At 42.7% G+C, this 27,705-nt stretch overlaps 1 protein-coding gene across 6 annotated transcripts in view; it reads left to right on the forward strand.

Moving 5' to 3' along the window:
* PTK2 (protein tyrosine kinase 2) overlaps positions 1-27,705 on the forward strand; it is a 297,965-nt gene that overhangs the window by 226,551 nt on the left and 43,709 nt on the right. For all 6 annotated transcript variants that reach the window (XM_065398777.1, XM_065398776.1, XM_065398773.1 and 3 more), the window contains 5 exons: positions 7,991-8,091; positions 10,257-10,372; positions 12,066-12,166; positions 14,698-14,787; positions 16,617-16,821. In XM_065398777.1, coding sequence (XP_065254849.1) covers positions 7,991-8,091; positions 10,257-10,372; positions 12,066-12,166; positions 14,698-14,787; positions 16,617-16,821 — 613 coding nt within the window. The remainder of the gene's footprint in view (positions 1-7,990; positions 8,092-10,256; positions 10,373-12,065; positions 12,167-14,697; positions 14,788-16,616; positions 16,822-27,705) is intronic.

Here is a 27,705-nt window from a genome sequence, read left to right on the forward strand (position 1 = left end):
AGAGAAGTATGCTGCTGTATGTATACTGTTAATTTCCTATATTGTTTAATAAATGTATTGTAAAGTTTCAAAGGGAATATAATCACAGGACACCTTGTTATGTCTAAGTTCTATAAGTTTTCTCACAGGGGGGTGCAATATTGAATTATTAACTAGACAATTCTTATGAATATAATAGGGATGGTTATTGTGAAATGTGTTAATTACATGACAGCTGTGTGGAGGCTGAGAAGACTCTCCTGGACTAACGAGACTATGGGTACAAAAATCCTTCATTTTTGCAGCATTAATCTGCTGTTAGAAGCCAGAAGTATAGAGTTTTTTTTATTTTTGGCCCATATTATGTAAACTAAAGTAGGCTGTTTAATTTGAGGGAAGAATATACATTTCTGTTGAGCCACCACAACAGTATGAGCTGCAAAGATAAAGGAAACATAATTTTAAGATATATTTTAGGAAGCTTGCTGTGTGTCATGAGATCAAACCTAATCAAAAGGCTGATGTTTTTGCTTCAGCTAGCAAATATTATCTCCCCCATTGCATTTGTAAATAAAGTGTACAACTATTACATGAAAGGTATTGTTATTGCACTGCTGGGAGTAAAAATAAGTTAATTATGCCCATAGCAAATAAAATCTGATGTAAACCAAATCATTACATGAGATTTTCTATGGGTATCATATAGCATTGAAATTCATTTTTATGTGGTTATTGAATTATACATTTTACTTTTCCCTTTGCTTTCTAACAAATAAGAAATGTGCAATTGAACTATTCATAAATTATGTTCTTCGACGAGTAATGTCCCTGTGGGTGCTTCACATTAGGTGCACATGCACCCCTATGCCTTAGATCAGAGATTTTTGGTAGCAGTGCCTGTTCTGTCCATGCATGCACCCTACACGTCCTTGTGCCCCGTAGCAAGGCTATATAGGGCTGCATGGGCATCACCGTCACATCATTCTCAACCACCTTTGGCCAGAGATGAAGTCTAGCATGTGCCTGTTTGCTATGTACCTGTTTCCCCCTTTTATTAATGTTTAGCTGTATAGTTAGTACTTTATAGTTGGAACCTTTGTTCCTCTTTTATTAAAAGAAATGCATTTTTGTTTTTCTGTTTCCCCTATTGAGGGGCTTGAATAACTTCTCTTCTGTTGGGGATGCCTGGCTCTTTGGGATTTAAAAGGTGCCTTTCTTGTCAAGAAGCAGTCCCTGTTAGTGATGGGCACTCCCACTGCATTCATTGCTTGGGAGACTCACATTCCCTGCAAGTGTAAAATCTGCTCTTCTTTTAAATGGTTATCCCGTTAAAAATAGGGAAATTAAGTATAGACTATTAAGGATGAAAGAAGCCTAAAGACTGGCTTTGGATCAGGGTACAGGGAACCCCTGTGTACAGAGACCCTCCACATCTGCCAGTACCCCATTGTCTTTGAGATCAAGGCCACCGAGAGCTTCTAAGAGGAAGACAGCACTGAAATCCTGGTCTCAAGCGCTCTCCTTGACTGAGGTACCAATAACCACACCACTGGTACCAAGAGTTTCCCACTCCAAGTATAAGGAAGGGGATAAGAGAAGCAAAATGAGAAAGTTCCTCATCAAAAACGATCCAGTCACTGGAGGCCTCAGGCCCCGAGAGGGGTTCTAGTGAGGCTGCGAGTATTCTGGGTACCATGAAGCATGTTAAGTCTTCAGCTAAGTCTCTGACCTTAGTAGTATGTGGTCGGTACCGAAGACTACTACTACCAAGAGACCAGCTTCATTGGAATACTCAACCCCCCTGGTACCGACACCAGTGCCTCGCACAGTGGCCTCTGCAGCATCATTGGTGCTGGTACTGAGTTCTTCTGTGTTTCCAATACTGCAGGAATTCCAGTACCCAAAAGACGTGAACATAAGAATGTCCATACTGGGTCAGAATAAAGGTCCATCTAGCCCAGTATCTTGTCTTCCGATAGTGGCCAATGCCAGGTGCCCAAGAGGGAATGAACAGAACAGGTAATCATCAAGTGATCCATCCCCTGTCACCCATTCCCAGCTTCTGGTAAACAGGCTAAGGACACCATCCCTGCCCATCCTGGCTAATAGCCATTGATGGGCCTGTCCTCCATGAACTTATCTAGTGGTACCAAATGAGCCTGAGTCTCTGCTCCTTGCAACTTCTGGATGCCTATTGGTACTGAGATCAGCTGGGTCACTGTCTGCTTAGGTTTCTGGGAGACCTACCTCTTCTCCATCTTCGACTATCCATGAGGATGGGTTGTCACCTCTGATACAATATGTGGAAGAGCATTCTGACTAAGACTCTGAACTTTGTGTTCAAGGATCTCCAATTTATTCCAGGAGATGTTAATCCCTGTTGCAGATGCAAGGCACCAGACCTCTGCCTTCCAATAATTGGGATGAGAGCATTGGATTCTTTCCCCCATGCCTTATCATCTCCTTCACTGGCCTTACTGCGATTCATGGGCAATGTATTGCCAGCAATTTTAAGGGACCTCAACTCAGTCTCACTGAAAACATAGAAGACCTCATTCCTTGGTACTATCCATCCCTCTTCCTCATTCTGAGCCTGAGAAGACCTTTGAGGAGCAAGAGGGCAAGGGCAGACAAAAAGATTACCCCCTCACAAACATCTCTTTGTCATCACTGGATGAGGCAGTCATGCCACCACCACCATCGTTAGCTGACGACTTCTGACAATTCCAGGACCTGATGAAGTGGATTGCTGACAACCTGCAAGTATCCCTGGAGGAAGTCTGAATTCCCATCACAAGCTCCTGGACATCTTACACACCTCTGCCTCAGCACGGGTGGCACTGCCAATTAATGAAGCCCTCCTGAGCCTGCCAGTTTCATCTTGCAAAGTCCAGTAACGGCCCACCCCTACATGCAAGAGGGCTGATATATACACATACATACATACTACCCAGGGGTTCTGAATTTTTATTTTCTCATCCAGTACCAAACTCTCTGGTTGTGGATGCAGTCACGTCCACTATGAAAGGGGAAAGCAGCATATCAAAAAAAATCACCCCTTATAACAAGGACCAGAAATGTCTGGACCTGTTTGTTCGTAAGAGCTATTCAACAGCAACACTTCAGTTCAGGATAGCTAACCACCCAGGTGCTGATGCAACATACACCTCTACCCCGATATAACGCTGTCCTCGGGAGCCAAAAAATCTTACCGTGTTATAGGTGAAACTGCATTACATCGAACTTGCTTTGATGCACCGGAGTGCGCAGCCCCGCCCCCCTGGAGCGCTGCTTTATCGCGTTATATCCAAATTTGTGTTATATCGGGTCGCGTTATATTGGGGTAGAGATGTATGACTACCTGAACTATGAGAAGTTTAATGCTTTTATTGACCATTTACCACAGGAAAATCAGGAATAATTCAGTGCTTCAGCTTTTAGCAAAAGCTTCACTGCAGGCTTCACTCAGTGCAGCGGACACTGCAGCCAGGTCTATTTCCACTGTGGTAGTGAAGAGGCAAGCTTCCTGGCTTCAGTTGTCTGGGTTTCCGTGGGAGGTACAATCGACTATGGAAGATTTATCTTTCTATCTAGTTTTCCACAGATTCCATGGTCGACTTGCTTCATACCCTAAAGGACTATAGGGCAACAGTTAGGTCTTTAGGGATATATGTGCCTGTAAACAAAGAAAATTTAGCAGGCCTCAGTTGGCACAAAGATCCCACCCTGCTCAATTTTCTGTCTTCCATAGGCCACCTGAACCAGTAGCTAAGAGGTGGAGGATGAATTGCTACGTGAAAGTAGGCATCTTTGAAGTCGAGGGTTGCAAACCAGTCCGCTAATTCTAGGGACAGAATTATAACTGCTAGGGATACTATCCTGAATTTCAGATGTCTGACATGCTTGTTCAATTGTCTGAGTAGATACCCTTCCCCGCAGAAGCAAGGGTGGGAAGCTGGCTTGGACTTGTAAATATATTAGCACTACAGGCAATGGCCTGCTGGAACAGTATAATAAAGCATAGTGGTCATGAAGGTGGCCTGGAGTGAATGTGGTCTGTACTTGAAGTTAGAAAAGACTCACAGAGAACCACCCTGACAGAGCACTTCTGGATTCGATAACTTTGATAACCCTCTTGAAGAATCTTATCCAAAAAGTGCAGCTCATCCCTCAAGATCCAGCAAAGACATGTTTGCAACTGCTAGGACATATGGCAGATTGTGATTTTGTGATGCAAAACTCCATGTTGGGTGTCTCCAGGGTTGGCTCAGGACTGTTTTTGTACCCAGCAAACATATTCTCAGCAAGCAGGTATTGGTATCAAGTCAGGTCCTACAGTCACTTACCTGGTGGATGAATCCATCCAAAGTTTGTGCAGGAATCCTGTTCAACCAGAATCCTCCTACAATTGTATTAACATCGGATGCTTCCCTTTTGGAATGAGGAGCACATTTTGGTCCTCAGACAATCCAAGACAGATGGTCAAAACAGGAACAGCACTTGCACATCAATCTGTTGGAGTTAAGGGCAGTCAGAAATGCTTGCCTGCACTTTCTTCCCCTGCTCAAAAACAAGTCCACCAAGATCATGACAGGCAACACAGTGTGCATGTATTATATCGATTGTCAGGATGGAGCATGTTCCTCCTCACTCTGCACCAAAGCAGTAAAGCTTTGGAACTGGTGCATAGCCAGTTGGATAGTCATCTCAGATTCTTACCTCCCAGATGTACAAAACCCCATGGTGGATAACCTGAGCAGACGTTTCTCCCTAAATTACTAATGGCAGTTGACTCTTAGGTTCTCAAAAAAATATTTGCAGGTTGGGGATTTCCAGAGGTCAACCTTTTTGCCAAAGCAGCCAACGCAAAGTGCAGGAAATTCTGTTCCAGAGGCAGGGCTCGATCCCCAATCTCTAGGAGATGCTTTCGTTATTACATGGACAAAGGGTCTTTTCTGTGCATATCCTCCAACTCCATTGCTCTTGAAGGTCCTTATCAAGATCAGACAGGACCAAGCCAAAGTCATTTTGATTGCACCAACTTGGCCAAGACAAGTTTGGTTTCCTTACCTGATCAAACTCACCTCTTGCCCTCTGTGTTCCCTCTAATTTTTTCCATCCATGTGCACCATATCTAGGTAGTTGGTGCAGATGTGCGCCAACAGTAGAAACAAAAAACCTAGATATATATAATTTTTTTTAAACTTACCATAAGGATAATTACTCCAGCCAGGACAGATTAGGCATTTTAGAACTCACTACTCAAAGAATTAAATTTATGCCTAAGACAAAAATAAAAATTATGAAATTAATAGACCAGTCAAAACACTAAAACACACTTTGAAAGAAGTATCAAGTAACAACAACAATAATAATACAAGTATGTGTTGGGAGGTGAGTGTGAAAGAGTGTGTGTGTGTGAGAGAGAGAGCGAGAGAGAGACATGCGCTGCCCCTTTAAGTACGCTACCCTTTTAAGTAAATTGGCACTCAGCAGTCTGAAGCCTGCTTGTTCAACAGCCGCCAGCAAGCTCCCTCCGTCCTGAGCCCTGTCGTGTGTCCCCAACCCCCCCCAGGCTGCGGAGTTGGGGTACCGGGGTGCGGGGAGTGGGACACCTTAACATCAGCCCTCTCCTCCCCCTCCCCCACTCTGCACAGCAAACAGGAGGCTCCTGGGAGCAGCTGGCCAGGGGCTCCAAGGCAGAGGGCAGGAGCAGCACGGCAGTGGGAGGAGGGACACCTGAAGTGCACGGCCCTTGATAGCCTGCTGGTTGGCTGCCCAGCTGCGCAGCTTAGAGGGAACTTAGCTTGTCCTCCATTGTGGCTCCCAGTCAAACCTTGACTGTTGTCTCATGATGTGGGTCAGACACGTCATGCCAATTCGAACGTTCTGCAACTACAAGCTTGGTTCCTCAGTGGTTCTCAGGACTAGAGATCACATGTTCATTGGAAATACAACTATTAAATAACAGAAAGGAATCTAATAGATAGACCTTCAGAAATGTAGAAGATATAGCCTTTGGTTTAACTGGCATCATCTTTCTCCTATCCAGTTCTCTTTTCTTGATCTTGGATTACCTATTGGAATTGAAAAATTCAGGCCTTTCTGTAAGTTCCATCAAGGTTCATTAAGCAGCAATAACAACTTTCCATGTGCTAGTAGAAGTTTTCTCAGTATTTGCTTATCCAACTACAGCGAGAGTCCTAAAAGGACTTATCAATCTTTTCCTGCACTGTTTTGGGATCTCAATCTGATTCTTAACCATCTTATGAGACGACCCTTTGAACCATTAGCTATGTGCTCGTTGCTACAACTGTCTATGAAGACAGCCTTCTTGGTGGCCGTCACTTCTGCTTGAAGGTTTGGGGAAATGGGAACTCTAATGGAAGATCCTCCCTTTACTTTGTTCTCCAAGGAGAAGGTATCTTTACAACCTCATTAGAAGTTCTTATCTGAAGTGTCCTCAGCAAGCAAACTATTCACCTTCCTCCCCCCACCCATCCCCCAAGCCTCATCAGTCTACACAGGAGTCTGCTTTTCATACACTAGATGTTAAGCGGGCATTAGCATTTTACTTGGACAGGACTAGGCCATTCAGGAAGACCCATAGACCAGTGGTTCTCAACCAGGGGTCCAGGGCCCCCTAGGAGGCCGTGAGCAGGTTTCAAGGGGTCCGTCAAGCAGGACCAGTTTTAGACTTGCTGGGGCCCAGGGCAGAAAGCCTAAGCCCTGAAGCCCATGGCCAAAGCAGAAGCCTGAGCAACTTAGCTTCATGGGGGGGGCCTGTGGCGTGAGGTCCCAGGCAACTGCTCTGGTTGCTACCCCTTAATGCTGGCCCTGGCTTTTATATGCAGAAAACAGTTGTTGTGGCACAGGTGGGCCATGGAGTTTTTATAGCATGTTGGGGGGGGGGGGGCGGGGGAACCACAGAAAGAAAAATGCTGAGAAACCCCGCTCTAGACTCTTTGTTTCTAGAGCAGATCTAAAGGAGCTCCTGTCTCTACTTGGAGACTTTTTAAATGGATCTCTGGATATATTATTGCCTATTATGGTTTTGCTGAGGTTACACCTCCCCTAAGAGTGACTGCATGCTCTACTAGATCACAGTCTACAACCGTAGCTCTACTCAATACATTCTGGTTACTGAAATCTGCAGGGCTGCAACATGGTCCTCGGTGCGCACGTTTTCTGAACACTTCATCCTAATTGACACTGCAAAATCAGATGGGGCAGTAGGCACATTCAGTAATGGACTCTGTTCTGAAACTCCCACCTCCTTAACTGGCTACTGCTACAGAGTCACCTAAATTGGAGCACCTCCAGGGACACTACTTGAAGAAGAAGATGGAGAGATTACTCAGCTTGTGCAGTAACTGGAGTTCTTCAAGATGTGGTCCCTGTGGGTGCTCCGCTACCCACCCTCCTCCCCTCTGCTTCAGAGCTGCCTCTGTGGGCTTTGCCGTACAGAAGGAACTGAGAAAGATTTGTGTGCGCAGCCCAATATAGCCTAAGGACGGGGCATGAAGATGTGTAGAGTGCATGCCTGGGCAGAATGGGCACTGCTACCAAAAATCTCCAATCAGAGGTGCAGGGGCACATACACACCTGAAGTGGAGCACCCACAGGGGGACACATCCCGAAAAACTCCAGTTGCTGCACATGGTGAGTAACCTACCATCATACGTCATTTAAAAATAACTAATACTCTGTGGTTGGTCAAGATATACATTATACCTTGTACTTATTTACATCAGTGTAAAGAGAGTATTCTGATCAGATAGCATTTTAGACTCTCTCTGCATAGGTGTAAAAGACTAGACAATATTCAAGGCAGTGGAGAATCAGGCTCAAAACAATCTGGTTATATGTCCTTACATGACCGTTGGTTCAGACCTACAGTAAAAGCTTGTTAAATGAATCCTCTTATTACAAAAACATTTTTCATTTAACAGCTATTGCTTTAACAGGCAGATTTTGTATTTAATGAGTAAACCTGCTTCCTCCTTTCTAGTAACAATGCGTCAGTTTGATCACCCCCACATTGTGAAGTTGATTGGAGTTATTACGGAAAACCCAGTCTGGATAATCATGGAGCTCTGTACACTAGGGGAGGTATGATAAATTCCCAAGTATCTTCTTTCTTCTTCCCTCTTATCCCACAGACACTTTCATATGGGATTGGGGAACTGCTTATTCAGTCTAATGGATTGGGTTCTAAATATTACACTCTAAGGCAAATTCATCAAACAAGTGAAGTCCAGGATCATGGGATCAAATTCAGCCCTGGTGGAATTGGGCATAACTCCACTGAAGTCAAGGGAATTAGCCTGTTTACATCAGGGTTGATTTAGGCTATGGCTCTCAGAGATATTTTGCATTGCTGCTATAATGTGAGAACTAATATCTGTGTCAAGTAAGAGGTGCACACGGTGATATAGAATAGAAAGAATGTTACTGTGAACTATTTAAAATGTATGTGCTTCAGACCGTGAAATCTGGACACAAATGGTTCAGTTCAAAATATTGCATAGAAGAGATTTCACAGCTCCACTTCCTTTAAGGGATTATGGAGTATAGTTTAAAAAACAAAATTAAGAATATCCACTTTCTTGTCTTCTGTGTTGAGAGATACAGGAAAGCATATTGTGCCCTTTTTGCTTTTTATTCCAAGAAAACTGAGTTCATTTGACTTGTCATGCAGTTACAGCACTAATAGTCATTGCTAAAGGCATCTGCCTTTCAGCTGATGCATTAATATTTAGCACGGCCTAGGTAGGACCCTCATTGGTAGCAGCCTCCTACAATAGCACTTAGGTGCACAATGTATGGCAGTAATCGTCATTTTGAATTTGTGATTACATTAGAATTTATTTAGCAAGGTTCTGTAAAGCTTTAATATGTTAGTGTGTTTGTAAGGTGAAATTTTAAATAAGCTTTATAAACAACATTTTCAAAAATATGTATACCGTGCTGTTTGACACTAGAAGAATGCTGGAGTATCTCGTATTATGTGAGTGTCTCCTGAGGAAAACCATAGCAGAAACATATCACAGTGGGATCATCCACATGTCTTTGCTAATCCTGAATGGCCTTTGTTGAGCTTTGCTCGGTGCCATTGTAAATGAGCCCATTTAGCAGGTGCAAACCTGTGCAGCATTTTCATTAATACAGAACAACTATAGGTGATCTCTACTACATCATGAAGTTTCACCTACTGTAAGCAGTTTCTGTCTGCAATTGTTTCACCTCCGTTAATGCAGTTGATAGCATCTTCAGGAGTAGGGATCTTTTCACAGTACATTGTCGATGAACCTACATTTCTTTTTCTGAATGTCCCTTTGTTTGTGGAGGCCCCAGCAGTGAAGACTTTCCTTGTTAATCCACACAACCAAGAGAAATGCTAAGTAATCTGCTGTCTTTAAAACGAGAATTATGATGTCAGATTTGTTTTAATTCTGACTCATGTTCTCTAAATCAGACATTTCTGAAAAACTTTAGAGGTGAAGTAATTACATGGTTTATAATGCAATATGAAAATATCTGAATAAAATAGATTAAACTATAGTTTGTTAGATTTGTCCAAAGTGGGTAGCACAATTTGTCTCCATTCCTTTATTCAGAGATGCCACTTCTTCCCTTTAATTCCCAAATCCTCCTTCTCAGCATACAACTTTCTTCTCAATCTTTATTTTAATCCTGTAAACAAAAGCCAGTGCTACACTGTTGTGGTATAATTGCCTTTTGCTAGACTTATTTTTCTAGAAAATTTATGTAGTGTTGTTAGTTCCTCTGAGCTAAATCCAGGCCTCTAGTCAAATCTGTGCAATTACGAGCATAAATTAATGCGGCCCAAGCAATATCGATTTGCCCTGTGTTCAGGCTGGCCCAGGTGTGGGTACAAACCCCATGCAGTTACCTGCTGAGACTGTTCATGTCAGCAATATGAGCCGTTCCCAAGGAGTGAACATGTGGAGAGGTTCAGGAGCACCTGACCCAAGTGGGCCCAGCAGTGTTTGAGCTCTTTGGCTTCAAGAGGACAGAAGTGGGGTGCAAAAATTGCATCCCACTTGGCTACCTCTTTTCACACATTAGAGACAGCCTGAATTTAGCCCAAAGAGTGTGTTTTCTGTATGACAACTGACTTTCTTTTCTATTCCAGTTTAAAGGGGAGGATTGTCTACTGTTAAATGTGTAAATCTCAATTAGAGATTTCTCTCTTCTTCAGATTCATTTTTAATTTGTCATGACATCTCTCTCTTTTCTTCTTTATCCAAAAGCTGAGATCATTTTTGCAAGTAAGAAAATACAGTTTGGATCTGGCCTCTTTGATACTCTATGCTTACCAGCTTAGCACAGCACTTGCCTACTTAGAGAGCAAAAGATTTGTACATAGGTAAGATTATATCTATATGAAAACTTTCAATTTAAGGAAAAGGGTTCATAGATTATTACAAATATCTGGGCTGGCAGAGTTGCTGGATATTAGATATGTTTGCTAGAAGGAAATGTTTAAAGCACAGATCAGCACTCTCGAATGGTTTCAATTATTTTCTTGATTTCCCCAATAAGAAAAGTATGTCACATGTGGAACAGTATTTTGAGACTTTTAAAAAGCCACTTGTACGTGTGTTTACATCAGCTTCATGTTAGAACTTCATGAATTTTAGAGAATCCACTACAAAAATACATTTTTGACATAGAGTGTCAAGGGTGACACCTGCTGGGCCTCAGCTATATTGACTTGAAGTATGTGCCTGGTTTTAGTCAGAAGACTGGGTTGCCAGCTGCTCTGTTGCTTTGCAATGACAACATTTTTCAAAGCTGCAAGTCAGCTGTAATCTTCAAAATATGAAAAATCAAATCGGAGAGAGCAACAGGCTCATCCTGAATTAAAGAACAGGGAAAACAGAAATGTTTCTGTAATGGAAATGCCTGTGCTTAACCAACAAGTGAATTTTAAAAGCACATACGAGAGAGGGGAATTTTAGTTTAAGTAAGTTGAACTTAGTTGTGTAGGACAAGAAACAGGCCATAAGTCCTTCATCTCTGGCACTGTTATATACAGCCAACAATTTTCTACATGAAGATTCATGTATGCCAATTTGGACTTAAGCGTTTTATTTGTATAAGACTATAAATTATGTATGTTTAAGTGACATATTATCTTGTAAATGGCAGATGCCAGTGAGGACAGAGATAGGCACTAGAATTTTGACCAAGTGGCTGTGACTTTATTAAAATCTGTATCAGCAAAAAATATGTAAAGGCAGCTTGTCCTGGCAGCAGTGATTTTAATGGAAGAAAGCAGCTACCCCAAGCTGCCAGTGGTTTTCACTCACCTGCTTCAGTGCTGGAAGCCAAAGTTCCTAACATGTCCCAGGCATAACTAGCCCACTTGAATCCAATGCCTGCCGTCCCATATAGGCAACTGCATGAGAAAACCTCCAGGCCTTGCCATGAGAACAATGGCCTCCCTTCAAATCCAAGCCCTTCCTGCAAAGAGCATGAGTTGATGCCTGCTTTACAGGAAAGACATTACCCCAATTCCTGACCTCTGTGATATCAAGGAGTTTCCCTTCCCCCCTGCTTCCCCAAAGAATTCTATTCTAGCTGCTAAGACCTACCACCTAAATTATTGATCCAGTGACTGTAAATACATGGGCTATGAAACCTGCATTTATTCAACAAATAGTGTGTGCCGATGTAAGGTGATAATTGCTTGTGGTTAACAAAAGGTAGAAATAATGCTGGTCCTGAAAGTGTCTCCACCCCCTTTCCCAAAGTGATGCAGAATGCAATAATAACTTTATCACATAAAAATTTAATTACTCATACGGGCCATATTGTGACTTCAGTCTTTCTGTGAACTTCCCACTGTCATCAGTAGACAATCCGGTTGGTATCATTGGTGGTGTACAACTCGAACTTTGTATTCTTGGCCCAAACACCATCATTAAAAATGTAGTTTGGTTCGCTCCACCAAGTGAGTTGACACCTCTGGTCTGTAACAAAGGTTCTGTTTTTAAGAAAACCTGAATCTAAAAAACAGATGACTATAAATGATAAATTTCTGGTTTGTTTGGCAGGGATATTGCTGCTAGAAATGTGCTGGTATCCTCCACTGATTGCGTGAAATTAGGTGACTTTGGTTTGTCCCGATATATGGAAGACAGTACTTACTATAAAGGTAAGGAGTCGGTACTTAATGGACCTAAACTACAGTGGCAGGGTTGGGATTCTTCTTGCAGGTCAGTGAGCTGATTTGCCAATCACAGGAGTTGAGTGTATGCTAACGAGTTGAAAGGATCAAAACAATTAGTTTAAGGAAATCTGGTTAATTACATAAAAATACAAAGTAAAACAGTTTAACAGATGCAAATAAATTCACACATGGAGCTGTTGGAAAAAAAAAACACATGGTTAATTTAAATAGGTGAAAGACAGGAAATTCATTTATGGGTATAATTCCAGTTTGGGGGCAGCATTATACTGCTTTCTTTGCAACTCTTAGGACTTGTCTGCATGACCATTTAGTTCGCAGCAAGCTGGAGTGTGAATCTACCCCACGCTAGCCTGCCACGCACTAACTGCCCATGTGGACCCTGCCAATGCGCACTACGAGTTCGTTAGTTTCAAAGCGGAGTAGAGGAAAGTCCACTAATGAACTATTAGGGTGCATCAGCAGAGTCCACCCAGATGGTTGGGTCCACAGGGACAGTTAGTGCGCAGCCAGTGTGGGGAAGATTCACACCCCAGTTTGCAGCCAACTAAATGTTCATGTAGACAAGCCCTTAGAGTATCAAAGATTATCTACGGTTTTGAAACTCATTTAACATATGCCCATATTCATGCCACAGCCCAAGTACCTGAGGGTGAGTTCAAGGGGCCTGAAAATTGTTTTCAGTTAGTTTGGGATAGGGATATTCGCTACACAAAGGTTTGAAACATACATTTTTTTTCCCTTTGGGATTTCCCAGACTGAAGTTGACTGGCTCGAGCTCTGATGTGATGCCCCACAATGCATGATATATAGCAGGGGGTCTCAAACTTCATTGCACCGCGACCCCCTTCTTACAACAAAAATTACTTCATGACCCCAGGAGGGGGCACCATAGCCTGAGCCCACCTGAGCCACACCGCCCCGGGTGGGAGAGGGAACCAAAGCCCGAGCCCCACTGCTCTGGGCAGGGGGGCCAAAGCTGAAGCTCAAGGGCTTCAGCCCCAGGCAGGGGGCCTATAACCTGAGCCCCACCACCCAGGGCTGAAGTCCTTGGGCTTTGGCTTCAGCCCTGGTCAGTGGGACTCGGGCTTCAGCCCAGGGCCCCAGCAAGTCTAAGCCAGCCCTGGTGACCCTGTTAAAAGGGGGTCACGACGCACTTTGGGGTCCCAAACCACAGTTTGAGAACCGCTGATATATAAGGACCCTGACAGGAGAATACAATTTGTTTTTATAGAGGGTCAAGTAAGTAGCATTTTTAGTGATAGGGTGCACATTTAGGAACAATGTTTATAATTTTTTTTATCTCTCAATATGTAAAAATATTTTAAATGTTTCTAAATTTGCACCATACTTTAAAAGCTCCTTACCTGGCCCCTCCCCCCTGTTCTCCAGTAGGGCTCCTGGTGTCTGTGATGTCCCATAATAATGTGAACAAAATACCTTCATCTACTTTCTTACAAAGGTGAAAGGAGAAATTTACCTGAAACCATCAAATATTTGTTGCATTCTTTTAAATTTAGAACAAACAAGCTAACTTTTTCGTGGTTCAATTAAAAAACAGTTGCTCCATATGTGAGATTGTGTATGGCAGCTTCAAGCTTGGTACAAATAATTGCTAATTGTAGTACACCGCTACCTCAATATAACGCGACCCAATATAACACGAATTCGGATATAACGCGGTAAAGCAGTGCTCTGGGGGGGGGGGGGGGGGGGCTGCGCACTGCGGTGGATCAAAGCAAGTTCAATATAACGCGGTTTCACCTATAAGGCAGTAAGATTTTTTTGGCTCCCAAGGACAGCGTTCTATCGAGGTAGAGGTGTAGTTTAAATACCTTCCGATAAAAAGCATTAACTTGAAACAGGAATGGAGAAGCTCATCCAATGTATGTACGTTTAGGGTACATCTGTGCAGCCTGTGGTAGTGAGTCTCAGAATCAAGGCTGACAGAGTCAGGCTTCTGAGGCTTGTGCTACAGTTCTAAAAATAGCCGTGTAGACATTGTGGCTCAGGCTGGAGCTCGGGCTCTGAAGCCCACCTTTCCCTAGGCTTCAAAGTCCAAGCCACAACATCTACACCACTATTTTTAGCACTATAATTCTGATCGCTGTGTAGCTGTAGCCTTAGCAGCAAATCCTGCTCTTCCTTTTCAGTCACAGAGGGCCCTCCCTCCAGTAAAACTATAGTGGTTCTGTTGCAAGGGAGATTGCAGATTTCCATGACTTCTGTAGAGGGGGGTGAGGAACCCTCTGAAATGGTGCTGGATGAGTCTGTTCACAGCATTGCAGGTCTACTAGCCATTATTTCTTCCTCACCCACTCACTCTTACAGGAAAGAAGGTGCAAGAGCCAAAGGGCATCCACAGAGGTTTATTGTACAAAGCCTGACCGAGTTGTTTGCTGGAACTAGGACTTGGCCCTAAATTATTTTATTGAAGAACATCTATACTGAGAGCTTATTAGCTAAAATAATGACCTTTTTCTCTCATCTCTCCATAGCTTCCAAAGGAAAATTACCTATCAAATGGATGGCTCCAGAGTCAATCAACTTCCGACGTTTTACCTCAGCTAGTGATGTGTGGATGTTTGGTAAGTGAATATGGATGATTGTTTTCTCAAATGCACTGTTGGAGGAGAAGATCATTAATGGTTCCATTTTTATTAATGGAAACTGAACAATTTCCAATTCCTCTCCAGTGTTTGTTTTACTTGTCTCAAAATCAGACTTCTTACTGGGTACTTTATAGCTCTCCATGCTTTTTCATTATGTACACCGTGGGCCTGAATCTCCTTGATCTTAAGGCCCCTTTTCACCACTCCTAACAGGTGGCCTTAAGGTAAATGAAAATGAGACCCATAGTCATAACAGGAATTTCTTTATCTTACTTTGTTTCTTTTTTGTCGTCTAGTATAATTGTGCTGGCGTTCCTTTATCCAGCTGTTATTTGCACTTACTGCTTTCTTATTTTCACAACTTTTTCCTGTGCTATGGGCTCCCTCAGTGAATGTCCTTGATTTTGTCTCCTTCCTTTCCCAGTGTTCAGTTCACCCTTGCTATGGGTATTTTTCCTCTGTTGTCTTACGCTGTTTCAACCCTTTAACGTTAGCTATGAAAGAGGAATTAGCAGGATATTTAAAGTGATTTTGAATGTTGAAAAAAAGCCTGAAATTGAATTAAGTCCGTTCACCTCACAAGATTGGGCTGAGATCCAAATCTTGTCCCGGCTTTCTCTCCCTCCCACTCTCCACTCACTCTGACTGTGGTTCCAACCCCTTTTGGTGCATATAGCTCCCCTCATCACTTTGTCTCCTGTCATCTTAGAAAAGACAAGAGGTTGAGTGAAAAGAGGAATTATAGGAATGCCTCCCATCTTCCATGATCCTGTCCCCTTCACTATGCGAACCATTCCTGTTTTTGCACCAGTCTGATCTCCCAGACTTGAATACTCAGCTCCACAGACCAGACAAGCCGTGACAGGCAGAGAAAAGGCAAGCAGGGTATGAATAGCAAAAAAGTTACAGGAGAAAAAATCAGCTTGTTCTGTTTAAAACAAAAGAGTTCTAAGTAATATAAAGCAAACTTGTATGTGATTTATCAAGTTTAATGACTGTTTTGTTGAAAAACGGAATCCCTAATTGCAAAATAAAATATCTTTTCCATTTGGCATAGAAAAGCAATGCAGGTGGAATACCCCAGCTGCTCATAGGCCCACAGGCTATCTCTTTCTCATTACACATTTAACATAGTTTCAACAGAAACTATGTTTTGGTACATAGTTTCGACAGAAAAAAGTTGAACAAATGCCGATAATAAAACATTGTCAAAGTATAAAAATACCACATACAAGTCAAAACAAGCCAGTGTAAAGCAGACACTGGAACAAGCATTATGAAAAAAATGTAGATTTGAATATGAGCAACCAGTCTGACTTAAAAGAGATAAAAAGTAGTTAAATCTGAAGCCTTTCAAAGTTGTCTGCTTGCGATGAGCTAGATGCAAGTCATTCTTCCTCATACGTAGCCCTGATTAGTAACACATGTAATTTTATAGAAGCTACCTACTTAGAGAAAGAGTTAACATAGCTCAGTATTCTTTTCTGTGGTCAGCACGTAGGTAATGTGGTGATAGGTTCTACATAAAAAAGATAGATTAGCCAGCTCTATTTCTCAGCCAAGAGTGGGTTGTGTTTGGTGGTTGTGTGTACTAGACAAAGTGCATTGGAAACTTTGTTAAACTGCTAATACATGGTAATTACTAACCATGGCTATTCTGGAGAAAGGACTGTTAATTTTGCCCACTAGTGCTGCGCTTCAGTAGCAACTCCATTGTCTTAAGCTTTAACGTGGAGTTTGTTGTTCAAGAACACAGATTTTGGTTATTTGCTCACTTTAAGAAGTTTCTTGCTTTTTGTTTCCAGGTGTGTGTATGTGGGAAATTTTAATGCATGGAGTAAAGCCCTTCCAAGGAGTGAAGAACAATGATGTGATTGGTCGAATTGAGAATGGTGAACGGTTACCAATGCCTCCAAACTGCCCTCCTACTCTCTACAGCCTTATGACCAAGTGCTGGGCATATGACCCCAGCAGACGACCCAGGTTTACTGAACTTAAAGCACAGCTCAGGTAGGGTGTTTTTTTTTAATTATTATTTCTTTGATTAGAAATGTGATTTGATTGTGTCTTTCATACAATCGTTTTCTTTCCAAGGAAAGTACAATGCCTAGTGTGCTAGGCTAGGGCCTTTAAGGGACCGAGTTGCTGTTACAATGTGGTAAATCTAGACTGTCTCCACTTAAATCAGAGGAATTACGCTTAACACTAAATCCAGTGTAATTGAGATCCAAACCTGGCCCCCCAAAGGCTGTATTAAGAATGTGTTTATAGGCATAGGTAGGTATGTTAGGGATCCTCAGAGTTAGAGGTGGAAAGAACTTGCTAGATCATATAGTCCATCTCTCTTAAGACAGTACAGAAATTTCACTTTTCTTTTAATTACCCTTGTCACAGTTTTCAAACTTGAGTGCCTTGAGTTTGGCCTCTAGGGAGGAAATTTTCAAAACTACCTAAGGAATTTTGGAGCACACGTTCCACTGAAAGTCACTGGGATTTGTGCTCCTAAACCCCAAGGTACTTGAAGGTGTCCACCCTCAATACATAGGTAGGCTCCTAAATAAAAGTGGCCTGATTATCAGAGGCACAGAAGGCCCACAGTTCATCCTGTTGAAGTCAATGGGACCTGCTGGTGCTCAACACCTCTGAAAATAGGCATCTGTTATTTAGGAATTTGGGGGGGGAATGTAATTATATGCCTAATTTTAAGGCAATGTGAAGCAGCCAGTAGGGGGAGAGATCTCTCTTGCAGCTCCAGAATTGATGACCTTTGGCTGCTGGCAGATCAGCAATTGACTGAGGAGTCGCTCTTCAGCTTCACAAGGGTCCCTAGAGCTTCTTTGTGCTCCACAAAGACAGTGCCTGCCCTTTAATCATTGCGGTTGCTGATTTCCTTACAGTGACACGATCTCGGACAATTAGAGAAGATCATGTTTCAAAACTCATTCCCATGAACTTGCAAAAACAAGCCATTTCCTTGTTGACTCTTTGTGTATGTGCTGTTGCTGCTCTCTTCTGGATACCTTCCAGATTAGCTTTTGAAGCTGAGGGCCATGTTAGTTCTATACTCTGGAGCCAATGTTATAGTGACACCGTGTTCCTCTTTATTTTGATGACAAAAGTCTACCGCTTTGTGAAGAACAATATTTTTCTTCTCCTGCATCTGAAATAGCACTGATGGAAGCATTAGCACTTCTTGTATACTCCGTTTCTTATCTGGCAATGTCTTATCTGATGCTTTACCCACTTCATATCCTTTTGTGATATCTGGTTCTCTCTTTCTAGTTCCACTTGGCCCCACAAATGTTATTTGCTGCTGCCCAGGCCATGTGGACAGCAGGATTCTTATAGTAGTAATAATAATACTTAGCTTTTTTTATAACACTTTTATGTTCAAAGCACTGAATAGACATGAACTAATTAATTCTTAGAACACACTTCGGAGGTAAGCAGATAAATATTACCTCCATTTTTAAAGATGGAGAGACTGAGACAGAAAGATGAAGAGACCTGCACACAGTTAGCCAGTGGTCAGGATGAAAACCTGGGACTTGTTGACTCACCATCTTGTGCTCTATCCTCCAGACCAGGCTGCCTTTCTGTAGAAGAGATACTGAGTCCTGTGCTGCACATTAGACAAGTGTTATGCAACAAGGACCCCTGAGTAGTGCTAAACGAACCCCCAAATCATAAAAGCATAGAAATCTACAGCTGGAAGAAACCTCGAGAGGTCATCTAGTCCAACCCTATACACTGAGGCAGGACCAAGTATAGACCAGCCCTGACAGGTGTTTGTCTAACCAGTTCTTAAAAGCTTCAAGTGATGGAGATTCCACAACCTCCCTTGGAGGCCTATTTCAGTGTTTAACTATCCTTGTAGTTAGCTTTTCCTGACATCTAACTGAAATCTTCCTTGCTGCAGATTAAGACCATTACTTTGTTCTCCATATCCACTGAAAGAAGGACAAAATTGATAACCATCCTCTTTATAACAGCCCCTAACACAGTGGTTCCCAAACTGTAGGGTGTGCCCCCCTAAGGGGGCATAGAGGAATGTTTGGGGGGGGCTGGCGGGGCCCAGGCCAGCCCCCACTGAGGGCGAGGAGGGGTGCCACCCAGCCCTCCTCTGCCCCCAGCTCCACTCCAGCCCCAGTCCCAGCAGCAGATCCGGCTCTGGCTTCAGCCACTGGCTCCCAGCTGGAGCTCTGCTCCTCGCCACAACCCCAGGCTTTTGGCCCCGACCATAGGCCCGCTCCTGACCGCAGCCCAGATCCTGGCTGAGGCTCCAGTTGCAGTGCCATCCCTGACCCCGGCCCCAACTCCCAACCATGGGTCCCTGGGGGGCATAGACAAAAAACTTCGGGGGTCACTGCCCCCAACATATTTGAACACTGTTGTCAAATCCCTATCCCCCACTCCTCAGTATTCTTTTCTCAAGAATAACCATGGCCAGCTTTTTTAACCTTTCTTCATAGGTCAGGTTTTTTAGACCTCATCATTTTTGTTGCTCATTTGGACTCTCTCCAATTTGTGCACATCGTAAGTTGTGGCATCCAGAACTAGACACAGTACTCCAGCTGAGGCATCACCAGTAGGTGGAACAGTTAGTTCCTGTGTCTTACATACAACACTCCTGTTAATACACCTGTTGTGGGGGGGCAGTTGTGTCCAAGGCCAGCCGTACCTCCTAGTGGCAATACTCCAGGCTGTGTCAGCCAGTGGCAAGAGTCAGTGGCTGCTTGCCTAGCAGCCAGAGTCAGTGGCAATGTCGCCCAACAGTGAGAATCAGTGGCCGCCTTGCCTAGCAGTTGGAATCAGTTTCAATGTCGCCCAGTGGCAAGTCAATGGCTGGGGGTGAGTGAACCTGGATCCACCTTGGTCCACTGGGTTCCAACCCAGGGCCCTTCAAAATAATGGTCTCAATATGTGGCTGGGGTGGGCGCCCTTACACCTGTTTCCTGGGTCACTTCCCACCCCTGCTTCTTGTCCCCCATTTGTGCCACGAGTCTGTCTTTAGGACCCCCTTGGAGTCCTCTTGGGTCACTCTCCAGAGTGTCTTCCCCTCTCTGCAGTGACTCGGCCCCGGTGGTTTAAATTTTTTAAGTACAGCAGAAGCAGGAAGCCTGCTAAACAACCAGTGGAGCCACTGGACGATTGAGATGCTAAAGGAGCACTCAAGGACGATAAGGCCATTGCGAAGAAACTAAATGAATTCTTTGCATCAGTCTTCACGGCTGAGGATGTGAGGGAGATTCCCAAACCTGAGCCATTCTTTTTAGGTGACAAATCTGAGGAACTGTCCCAGATTGAGGTGTCATTAGAGAAGGTTTTGGAACTAATTGTTAAACTAAACAGTAATAAGTCACCAGGACCAGATGGTATTCACTTGAGTTCTGAAGGAACTCAAATGTGAAATTGTAGAACTACTAACTGTAGTATCAAGTATCCGGGGATAGCCGTGTTAGTCTGTATCCACAAAAACAACAAGGAGTCCGTTAAGGTGCCACCGGACTCCTTGTTGTTTTTTAAGTGTAATATGTAACTTATCATTTAAATCAGTTTCTGTACCATATGACTGGAGGATAGCTAATGTGAAGCCAATTTTTAAAAAAAGCTCCAGAGGTGACCCCAACAATTACAGGCTGGTATGCCTGACAAACTGGTTGAAACTATAGTAAAGAACAAAATTGTCAGACACGTAGATGAACATAATTTGTTGGGGAAGAGTCAACATGGTTTTTGTAAAAGGAAATCATGCCTCACCAACCTACTACGTTTCTTTGAGGAGGTCAACAAGCATGTGGACAAGGGGGATCCAGTGGATATAGTGTACTTGGTCTTTCAGAAAGCCTTTGACAAGATCCCTCACCAAAGGCTCTTCAGCAAAGTAAGCAGTTATGGGATAAGAGGGAAGGTTCTCTCATGGATTGGTAACTGGTTAAAAGATAGGAAACAAAGGGTAGGAATAAATGGTCAGTTTTCAGAATGGAGAGAGGTAAATAGTGGTGTCCTGCAGCAGTCTGTACTGGGACCAATCCTATTCAACATATTCATAAACGATCTGGAAAAAGGGGTAAACAGTGAGGTGGCAAAATTTGCAGATGATACAAAACTACTCAAGATAGTTAAGTCCCAGGCAGATTGCAAAGAGCTACAAAAGGGTCTCTCAAAACTGGGTGACTGGGCAACAAAATGGCAGATGAGATTCAGTGTTGTTAAATGCAAAGTAATGCGCATTGGAAAACATAATCCTAACTATACATATACAATGATGGGGTCTAACTTAGCTGTTACTACTCAAGAAAGAGCTCTTGAAGTCATTGTGGACAGTTCTCTGAAAACATCCACTCAATGTGCAGCGACAGTCAAAAAAGCAAACAGAATATTGGGAATCATTAATAAAGAGATAGATAATAGGACTGAAAATATCATATTGCCTTTATATAAATTCATGGTACGCCCACATCTTGAATACTGCGTGTAGATGTGATTGCCCTATCTCAAAAAAGATATACTGGAATTGGAAAAGGTACAGAAAAGAGCAACAAAAATGATTAGGGGTATGGAACGGCTGCCATATGAGGAGAGAGAAATAAGACTGGGACTTTTCAGCTTGGAAAAGAGACGACTAAGGGGGGATATGATAGAGGTCTATAAAATCATGGCTGGTATGGAGAAAGTAAATAAGGAAATGTTATTTACTCCTTCTTGTAACACAAGAACTAGGGGTCACCAAATGAAATTAATAGGCAGCAGGTTTAAAACAAACAAAAAGAAGTATTTTTTTCACACAATGCACAGCCTACTGTCCCGTAGGAGCCAAGGGCTGGCGCCCGCCTCGGTCAAGGTACACTTGGCAGCAATTTCGGCTTTCCACCCTCCGGTGTCTGGTCAGTCGGTATTCTCCCACCACATGACTTCCCGGTTTTTGAAAGGTCCCCTCCTCCATCAAGCCCCTCCATTTCCAGGAAAATAATATCACCTCCAAGCGAATCAACTACTGGAAGGAGCTTATCTCCCCTCCCATACACAGAATACACTTCCCCTCCAATGCCACCAACAGTACCACAGCTGTAACCGGAATCAGCCTTCTCATCAGGAGATTCTGAGCTATCTGATGAACCACTCTTCCCTTACCCTACATATCCTCCTCCACCGAAAAGACCCACACAAGTTTGGAACCAACTTCCGCGTCATCTCACTCAGAGATGCTGTGGGCACCCATCGACACCTCCTACTAGCCATATTGGGGGCCTTGGGACTAGTACCCACTGCAGAGTCAATCTGATCTGCCAGGGTGTCACCCCTTGCTTCCCTGCAAAAAGCACGCTCATATCTGCTCCAGATCCTGCAGTTCCACTGGAACCAGCAAGATTGCCATCATCATCCCCAGCTGAAGCAGTGACTTCTACATCCCCGCCCCCAACCTCCCAATGACTACAGCCCTGCGTGGATACCAAATTTATATCCGCAGCCGCAGATATAAATTTGGTATCCACACAGGGCTCTACCAATGACTTCAGGTAGTTCCAGAACCTTCTCCGCAGAGTTGGTGGAGAGCTTCAGATTCCCCTTGAGATCCTAGCACAAACTTGTAGACATCCTGCACACTTCCGGATCCAACAGAATAGCTCTCCCCGTTAATGAAGCCACACTAGAGCCAGCTAGGACAATTGCCACCTGCGCTCCTACCCCCAAAGGGGCAGAGAAGCTTTATTATGTGTGGGCCAAGGGTATGTAATTTTTTGTTTTCTCGCTTCACTGGTGGTCCATGCCATTTCTGAAAGAGCTAGACAGCAATATCCCTGGTCTACTCCTGTTGACAAAGAGGGCAAACACTTGGATCTACTGGGAAGAGAGGCCTTCTCCATCATCCAGCCTCCATTTCAGGATAGCCAGTTACCAGGTGCTACTGTCTAAATACTATTTCCTAAACTATACCAAGCTTGCAGAGTTTACTGACGGCCTTCCACAACAGGACAGAGCACATTTTAAAGCTCTGATAGATGAGGGCAAACTGATAGCGATGACTGGCCTCCAATCTGCAGTTGATACATGGGCTTCCTATTTCTCCCTGGATAGGCCATCATTACGGACACATCCGTATTAGGTGGGGCACCCCGCATGAACAGTCACACAGCCCAGGGTGTTTGGACATCTTGAGAGGCCAGGATGCACATCAATATCACGGAGTTGTGAGCAGTACGGAAAGCATGCAAGTCCTTTCTTCAAGTCATCCACTCTCACCATGTCCTTACAATGTCCGACAATGTTATGACTGTCTCCAATAGTAGAAAGGACTCTATTAGAAAATGTTACCTAGCTAAATGGAAGCGCTTCTCTTCTTGGGCATAACAAAGAGGCATTCTTCCCGAGACTACAGCTATTCCTCTCATCTTGGACTATATCCTATCTTTGAAGACATCAGGTTTGTCCATCAGCTCCTTGAGAGTCCACTTGGCGCTGATCAGTGCATACCATCCACCTTCTCAGGGCTACTCGGTCTTCACACATCCACTGACTGGTAGATTCTGGAAAGGCCTAATCGAACCTTCCCACCTACACAGAAGCCTACTCCCTAGTGGGACCTGAACCTTGTTCTCTCAATACTCACAAAATTCACCCCTAAAGTAGTTTCAGAATTTCACCTTAACCAATCCATTACTTACCTGTGTTCTTCCCAAAACCGCACACTTCAACAGAGGAATGAAGACTCCACTCCCTCGATGTTCAGCAGGCCTTGGTTTTTACCTACAGAGAACAAAACCAACCAGGAAATCCCCAAGACTGTTTATCAGTATAGCAGAAAGAGTCAGGGCATACCATCTCCACCCAGAGAATCTCCAAATGGTTCTCTGGGTGTATTCTACTCTGTCAGCTTTCGAACCTCCCCCCACGTCCACCACATCGGGTAAGAGCTCATTCCACGAGAGCACAAGCAACAACTATGGTGTCTCTTTAGGAAGTACCCCTCCTGGACATCTGTGAAGCAGCCACATCAAGCTCCTTTCACACATTTGCAAGACATTATACCCTGGTGCAAGACTCTTCTGCTGATGCCTCCTTTGGGACATCGGTACTCTGTTCAGCCCTACATCCTTATGCTCTCTTCCTACTTAGGTACTGCTGGTCAATCACCCACAGTAGGAATACAATAGGGGCCATCACTCAAAAAAGAAGAGGAGGTTGCTTACCTGTAACTGGAGGTGCTTTGAGATGTGTGGTCCCTATCTATATTCCATTACTCACCCTACTGCCCCTGTGCTTCAGATCTTATATGATTTACGGTAGAGAAGGAACTGGAGAGGTCGGTCCACCACACCCTTTATCCCTTCAGTCGGCGGCATGAGGTGAACCAGGGTGCATGCATGGATCAACAAACACCACTTTCAAATTCTCTGGCTCCAGGCACATGGTGCACATGCTTAAGCCATGGTTTAATACAGATAGGGACCACACATCTCAAAGAGCCTCCAGTTATAGATAAGTAACCTCCTCTTTAAATCATAAATTTTAATCCAGTTTTGCATTTATACTTTTTTGTTATTTTACTAATGAGAGGAAAAGTTTGTGTCTCATTGGTTGATAAACATTAAAACATTGATTTGCATCTAAATATTGCCTTTACATTAATTTGATACTTTTTGCCAATCAGGAGGATACAGTATATCTATACACATTTATTTAAGAAATTATATACGTTACCGTATATTTATTCAGATTCTTAATTTTTCCATTTTTTATGATGACAGAAATTGGTGAATGATGCATTTCTTATTTACTAGAGGATTATTTATTTACTCCAGATTTGTCATGCTCTATTTTGATAGAAATTGGAATTCAATTAAAATGCAAATAGCAGCATTTTTTAAAATGGTTTAAAACTACCTTAAATGCAGGATGCATAAGAAAAAAAATGTTTATGAAAACATGATTTGCATTTAAAACTGACTTCTTAAACAAAGTATTATCTGTAATTAGTTAATTTAACTCATTGTTTCTGGTCACCATGGCCAGGATTCTCAAACTAATTAAATAAACTGAAGAAAATATTCTTTCTGAACCTGCAGAGCAGGCTACTGCTGTCAAAAACTGGATTAGCATTTCAACAAACGCTGGTTCCAGGTGCTTAGCAAGTCAGTGGTTTGACTTTTATTAAAAACTTGGGCAGGAAACGTGTACTTTTTGAATATTATTTTTATGTAATTTAAATCATTTTAATAGATTATAATAACTTTAGGCCATAGGTTGTCATAATTTCAAATGTAATTTGAAATGTTTAGTTTTTGAAGTATTTAATTTAAATTTAAAAAATCAGATTTAAATACAAATCTGAGTTTTTTAATTTTTAAAAGAATCATTGATTTTTATCCACCCTGCTAAACAGTGTGTTTTCCTTTAAAGACCTCCATTAGAATGATCCCCTTGGGAAACTGGAATAAAATGAGGGCAGGGTAGAGAATATGGTGACATATATTCGAGGAAGTGCTTCTTGTATTTGTTGAGTTTGTCATCTAGATACTACACTGATAAATTTCTTAGAAAGAGAGAGGTTGCCATTCAAATGTCAGCATTTATCATGAGTTTCCACACAGCGATATCTGAGGTACTAGAATTACTTTTTTTTCCTTAAGTAAAAGAAAACCGTGCAGGATCTCCGATAACTCTTGTGTGGAAACAATTGGTAAATGTTTTCTTTTTATTGAGATGTTCCAGAAACGGGCTCTTTGTAAGTAAAGTTAAATTTATTTCTCAAGTTAAGTAAACCTTTGAATAGCTGAAACTGTAAATCAAGCATCTAAACTTTCCTAGAAAAATGTTAAGTTTGATGGCACTGCCTTAAGAAATGGCAGGGAAATTATATGAATAGAAATGCATCTGCATCTGTCCTTACTGTGGCTAAAAATATGTGTAGTTTGGGAAAATATGCCTAGATGTGACTTTTCCTGACCTTCTGTGATGTCTAACTAACTGCTCAGAGTACTCAAGCAGCTGTACTGAGAGAAGGTCAAAAATATCTCTTGATTTACTCCATCTATGGGTTGGTCTTCCCATGGTAAACACAAAGACGTTTTTGTGAGTTATTTATACTCTTTGCTTTCAGCAGTTGAAAACTTCCCAGTGGCATTTCCATTTTATATTCATTTTTTCTAGTGGGGAGTCTAAGGCATCCAAGTGCGAGCTCTTTTTCATGTGATCAGTCTTTAGCTAGAATGGTCCCAGGATGGTTTGGTAAGGGGGTTGACGCCTCTTTATGGTAAGGACTTAGAAATATCTCACTGGACTGAGTTGGGGTCATGAGGCAAGAGGCTAGCCTATGTTATGAAAAACACGTCATTTATGTCTATGTGTGGCATTCCCACTCCATCTTTTTGGACTTAGGCCTAGTCTACACTGGGGCGGGGGCAGATCGATCTAAGTTACACAACTTCAGCTATGTGAATAGCGTGAATAGTCAACGTACTCACCACGGTGTCTTCACTGTGATGAGTCGACTGCTGCCGCTCCCCCATCAACTCTTCCTGCACTTCTCGCGGTGGTGGAGTACAGGAGTCGACGGGAGAGTACTCGGGGATCGATTTATCGCGTCTAGACTAGATGCGATAAATCGACCCCCGCTGGATCGATCGCTGCCTGCCAATCCGGCGGGTAGTATAGACATACCCTTAGTAAATATTAGTTACTCAGATAGCAAGATGATGAATGTGACACATAGCTAGACAGAAAGACAAGATGAGAATGTTAGATTCCCTTTTGGGGGTTAGGAGCTGGGTGTTCCACAACATTAAACCTGTGGCACAAATTTTTGACATCAACCAAGTCTAAACGTCTGATATGTCTCCATTCCATTTGCTAGTACTAGAGAATCAGCCCACTGTATCAAAGACTCTGTTACAAACCTCTCCAAGTATATTACACACAAAGCATTCACTTTTTTAACTTGGAGACATGGCATGTGTCTTGAAAAATCATCATCTGCTATTCATGGTTATGGGCGCACAGAGGCTGATTTCTCAAGCTGCTCAGCGATGAACCTGGTCCTAAACGCAAAGCTACCGGTGGTTTTTGATAGTTTCAGGAAGGGATTTTTTTTTTTTTTAAGTTGTGATTTCCTTGCTCTTGATAAAGGAAGAAGGGAATAGGAGGATTTTCTTGCTACATTCCATCTGTTGGGCTACCCTAGCTAGAGTTTTGCTTCTGCAACTGTTGTATCAGAATTGCTATTAATAAGTTTTTTATCTGATTTCCCATAGAATATTTTTGTTCTGGCATTTGTGTGTTTTACTTCAGCAGTGATGGATTGAAATAGCAGCAGCATATTTTAAATCCATTTCTGTTGCTGTGAGACTAGATTAGCTATTTTCTGTTTTTGGCTGAAAGAGAAACAGCAGAGTTTTAGTGTCCAGTCAAGCAGAATTTATTCTTGAAATGAGCAAGAAAGTTCCCAGATTAGAAAGGACTGCTGCAACTGATCTCATCCCTTGCATGTGTAATTCTGAATGTTTTTAGTGGACTAAACCACGAGGTTAAAAACTTTGAATGAGCTTCCTTATTAGAAACTCCTGAATGGTGGTAAACACGGGGGAATTGCTCCTTTACAAGATTGATTAGCTTGTCATTCTGGAGAGGTTGATACGAAAACAATCAGACCTACTCAGAACCCTGAAGAATCTATGTAGCATGCAGCTCGAGCAAATTTTTAACTCCTATTTGAAAGCTGCATTCTAAGTATTTTTAAAATGGCAAATATCCAAGATTAATAATCCACATAGCAGAACTGGGAGGAGGCTGCCGTGGAGACAGCAGTATTATGTTGAACTTCAAATAGTCTGTGATAGTCAGAACAGTGGTAAGTAGCAAGCTAGTTTTACTACTGTTTTGTATTTTGATTAAATT

This window comes from Emys orbicularis, chromosome 2 (assembly GCF_028017835.1).
Source record: "Emys orbicularis isolate rEmyOrb1 chromosome 2, rEmyOrb1.hap1, whole genome shotgun sequence".
NCBI classification, from domain to species: domain Eukaryota; kingdom Metazoa; phylum Chordata; order Testudines; family Emydidae; genus Emys; species Emys orbicularis.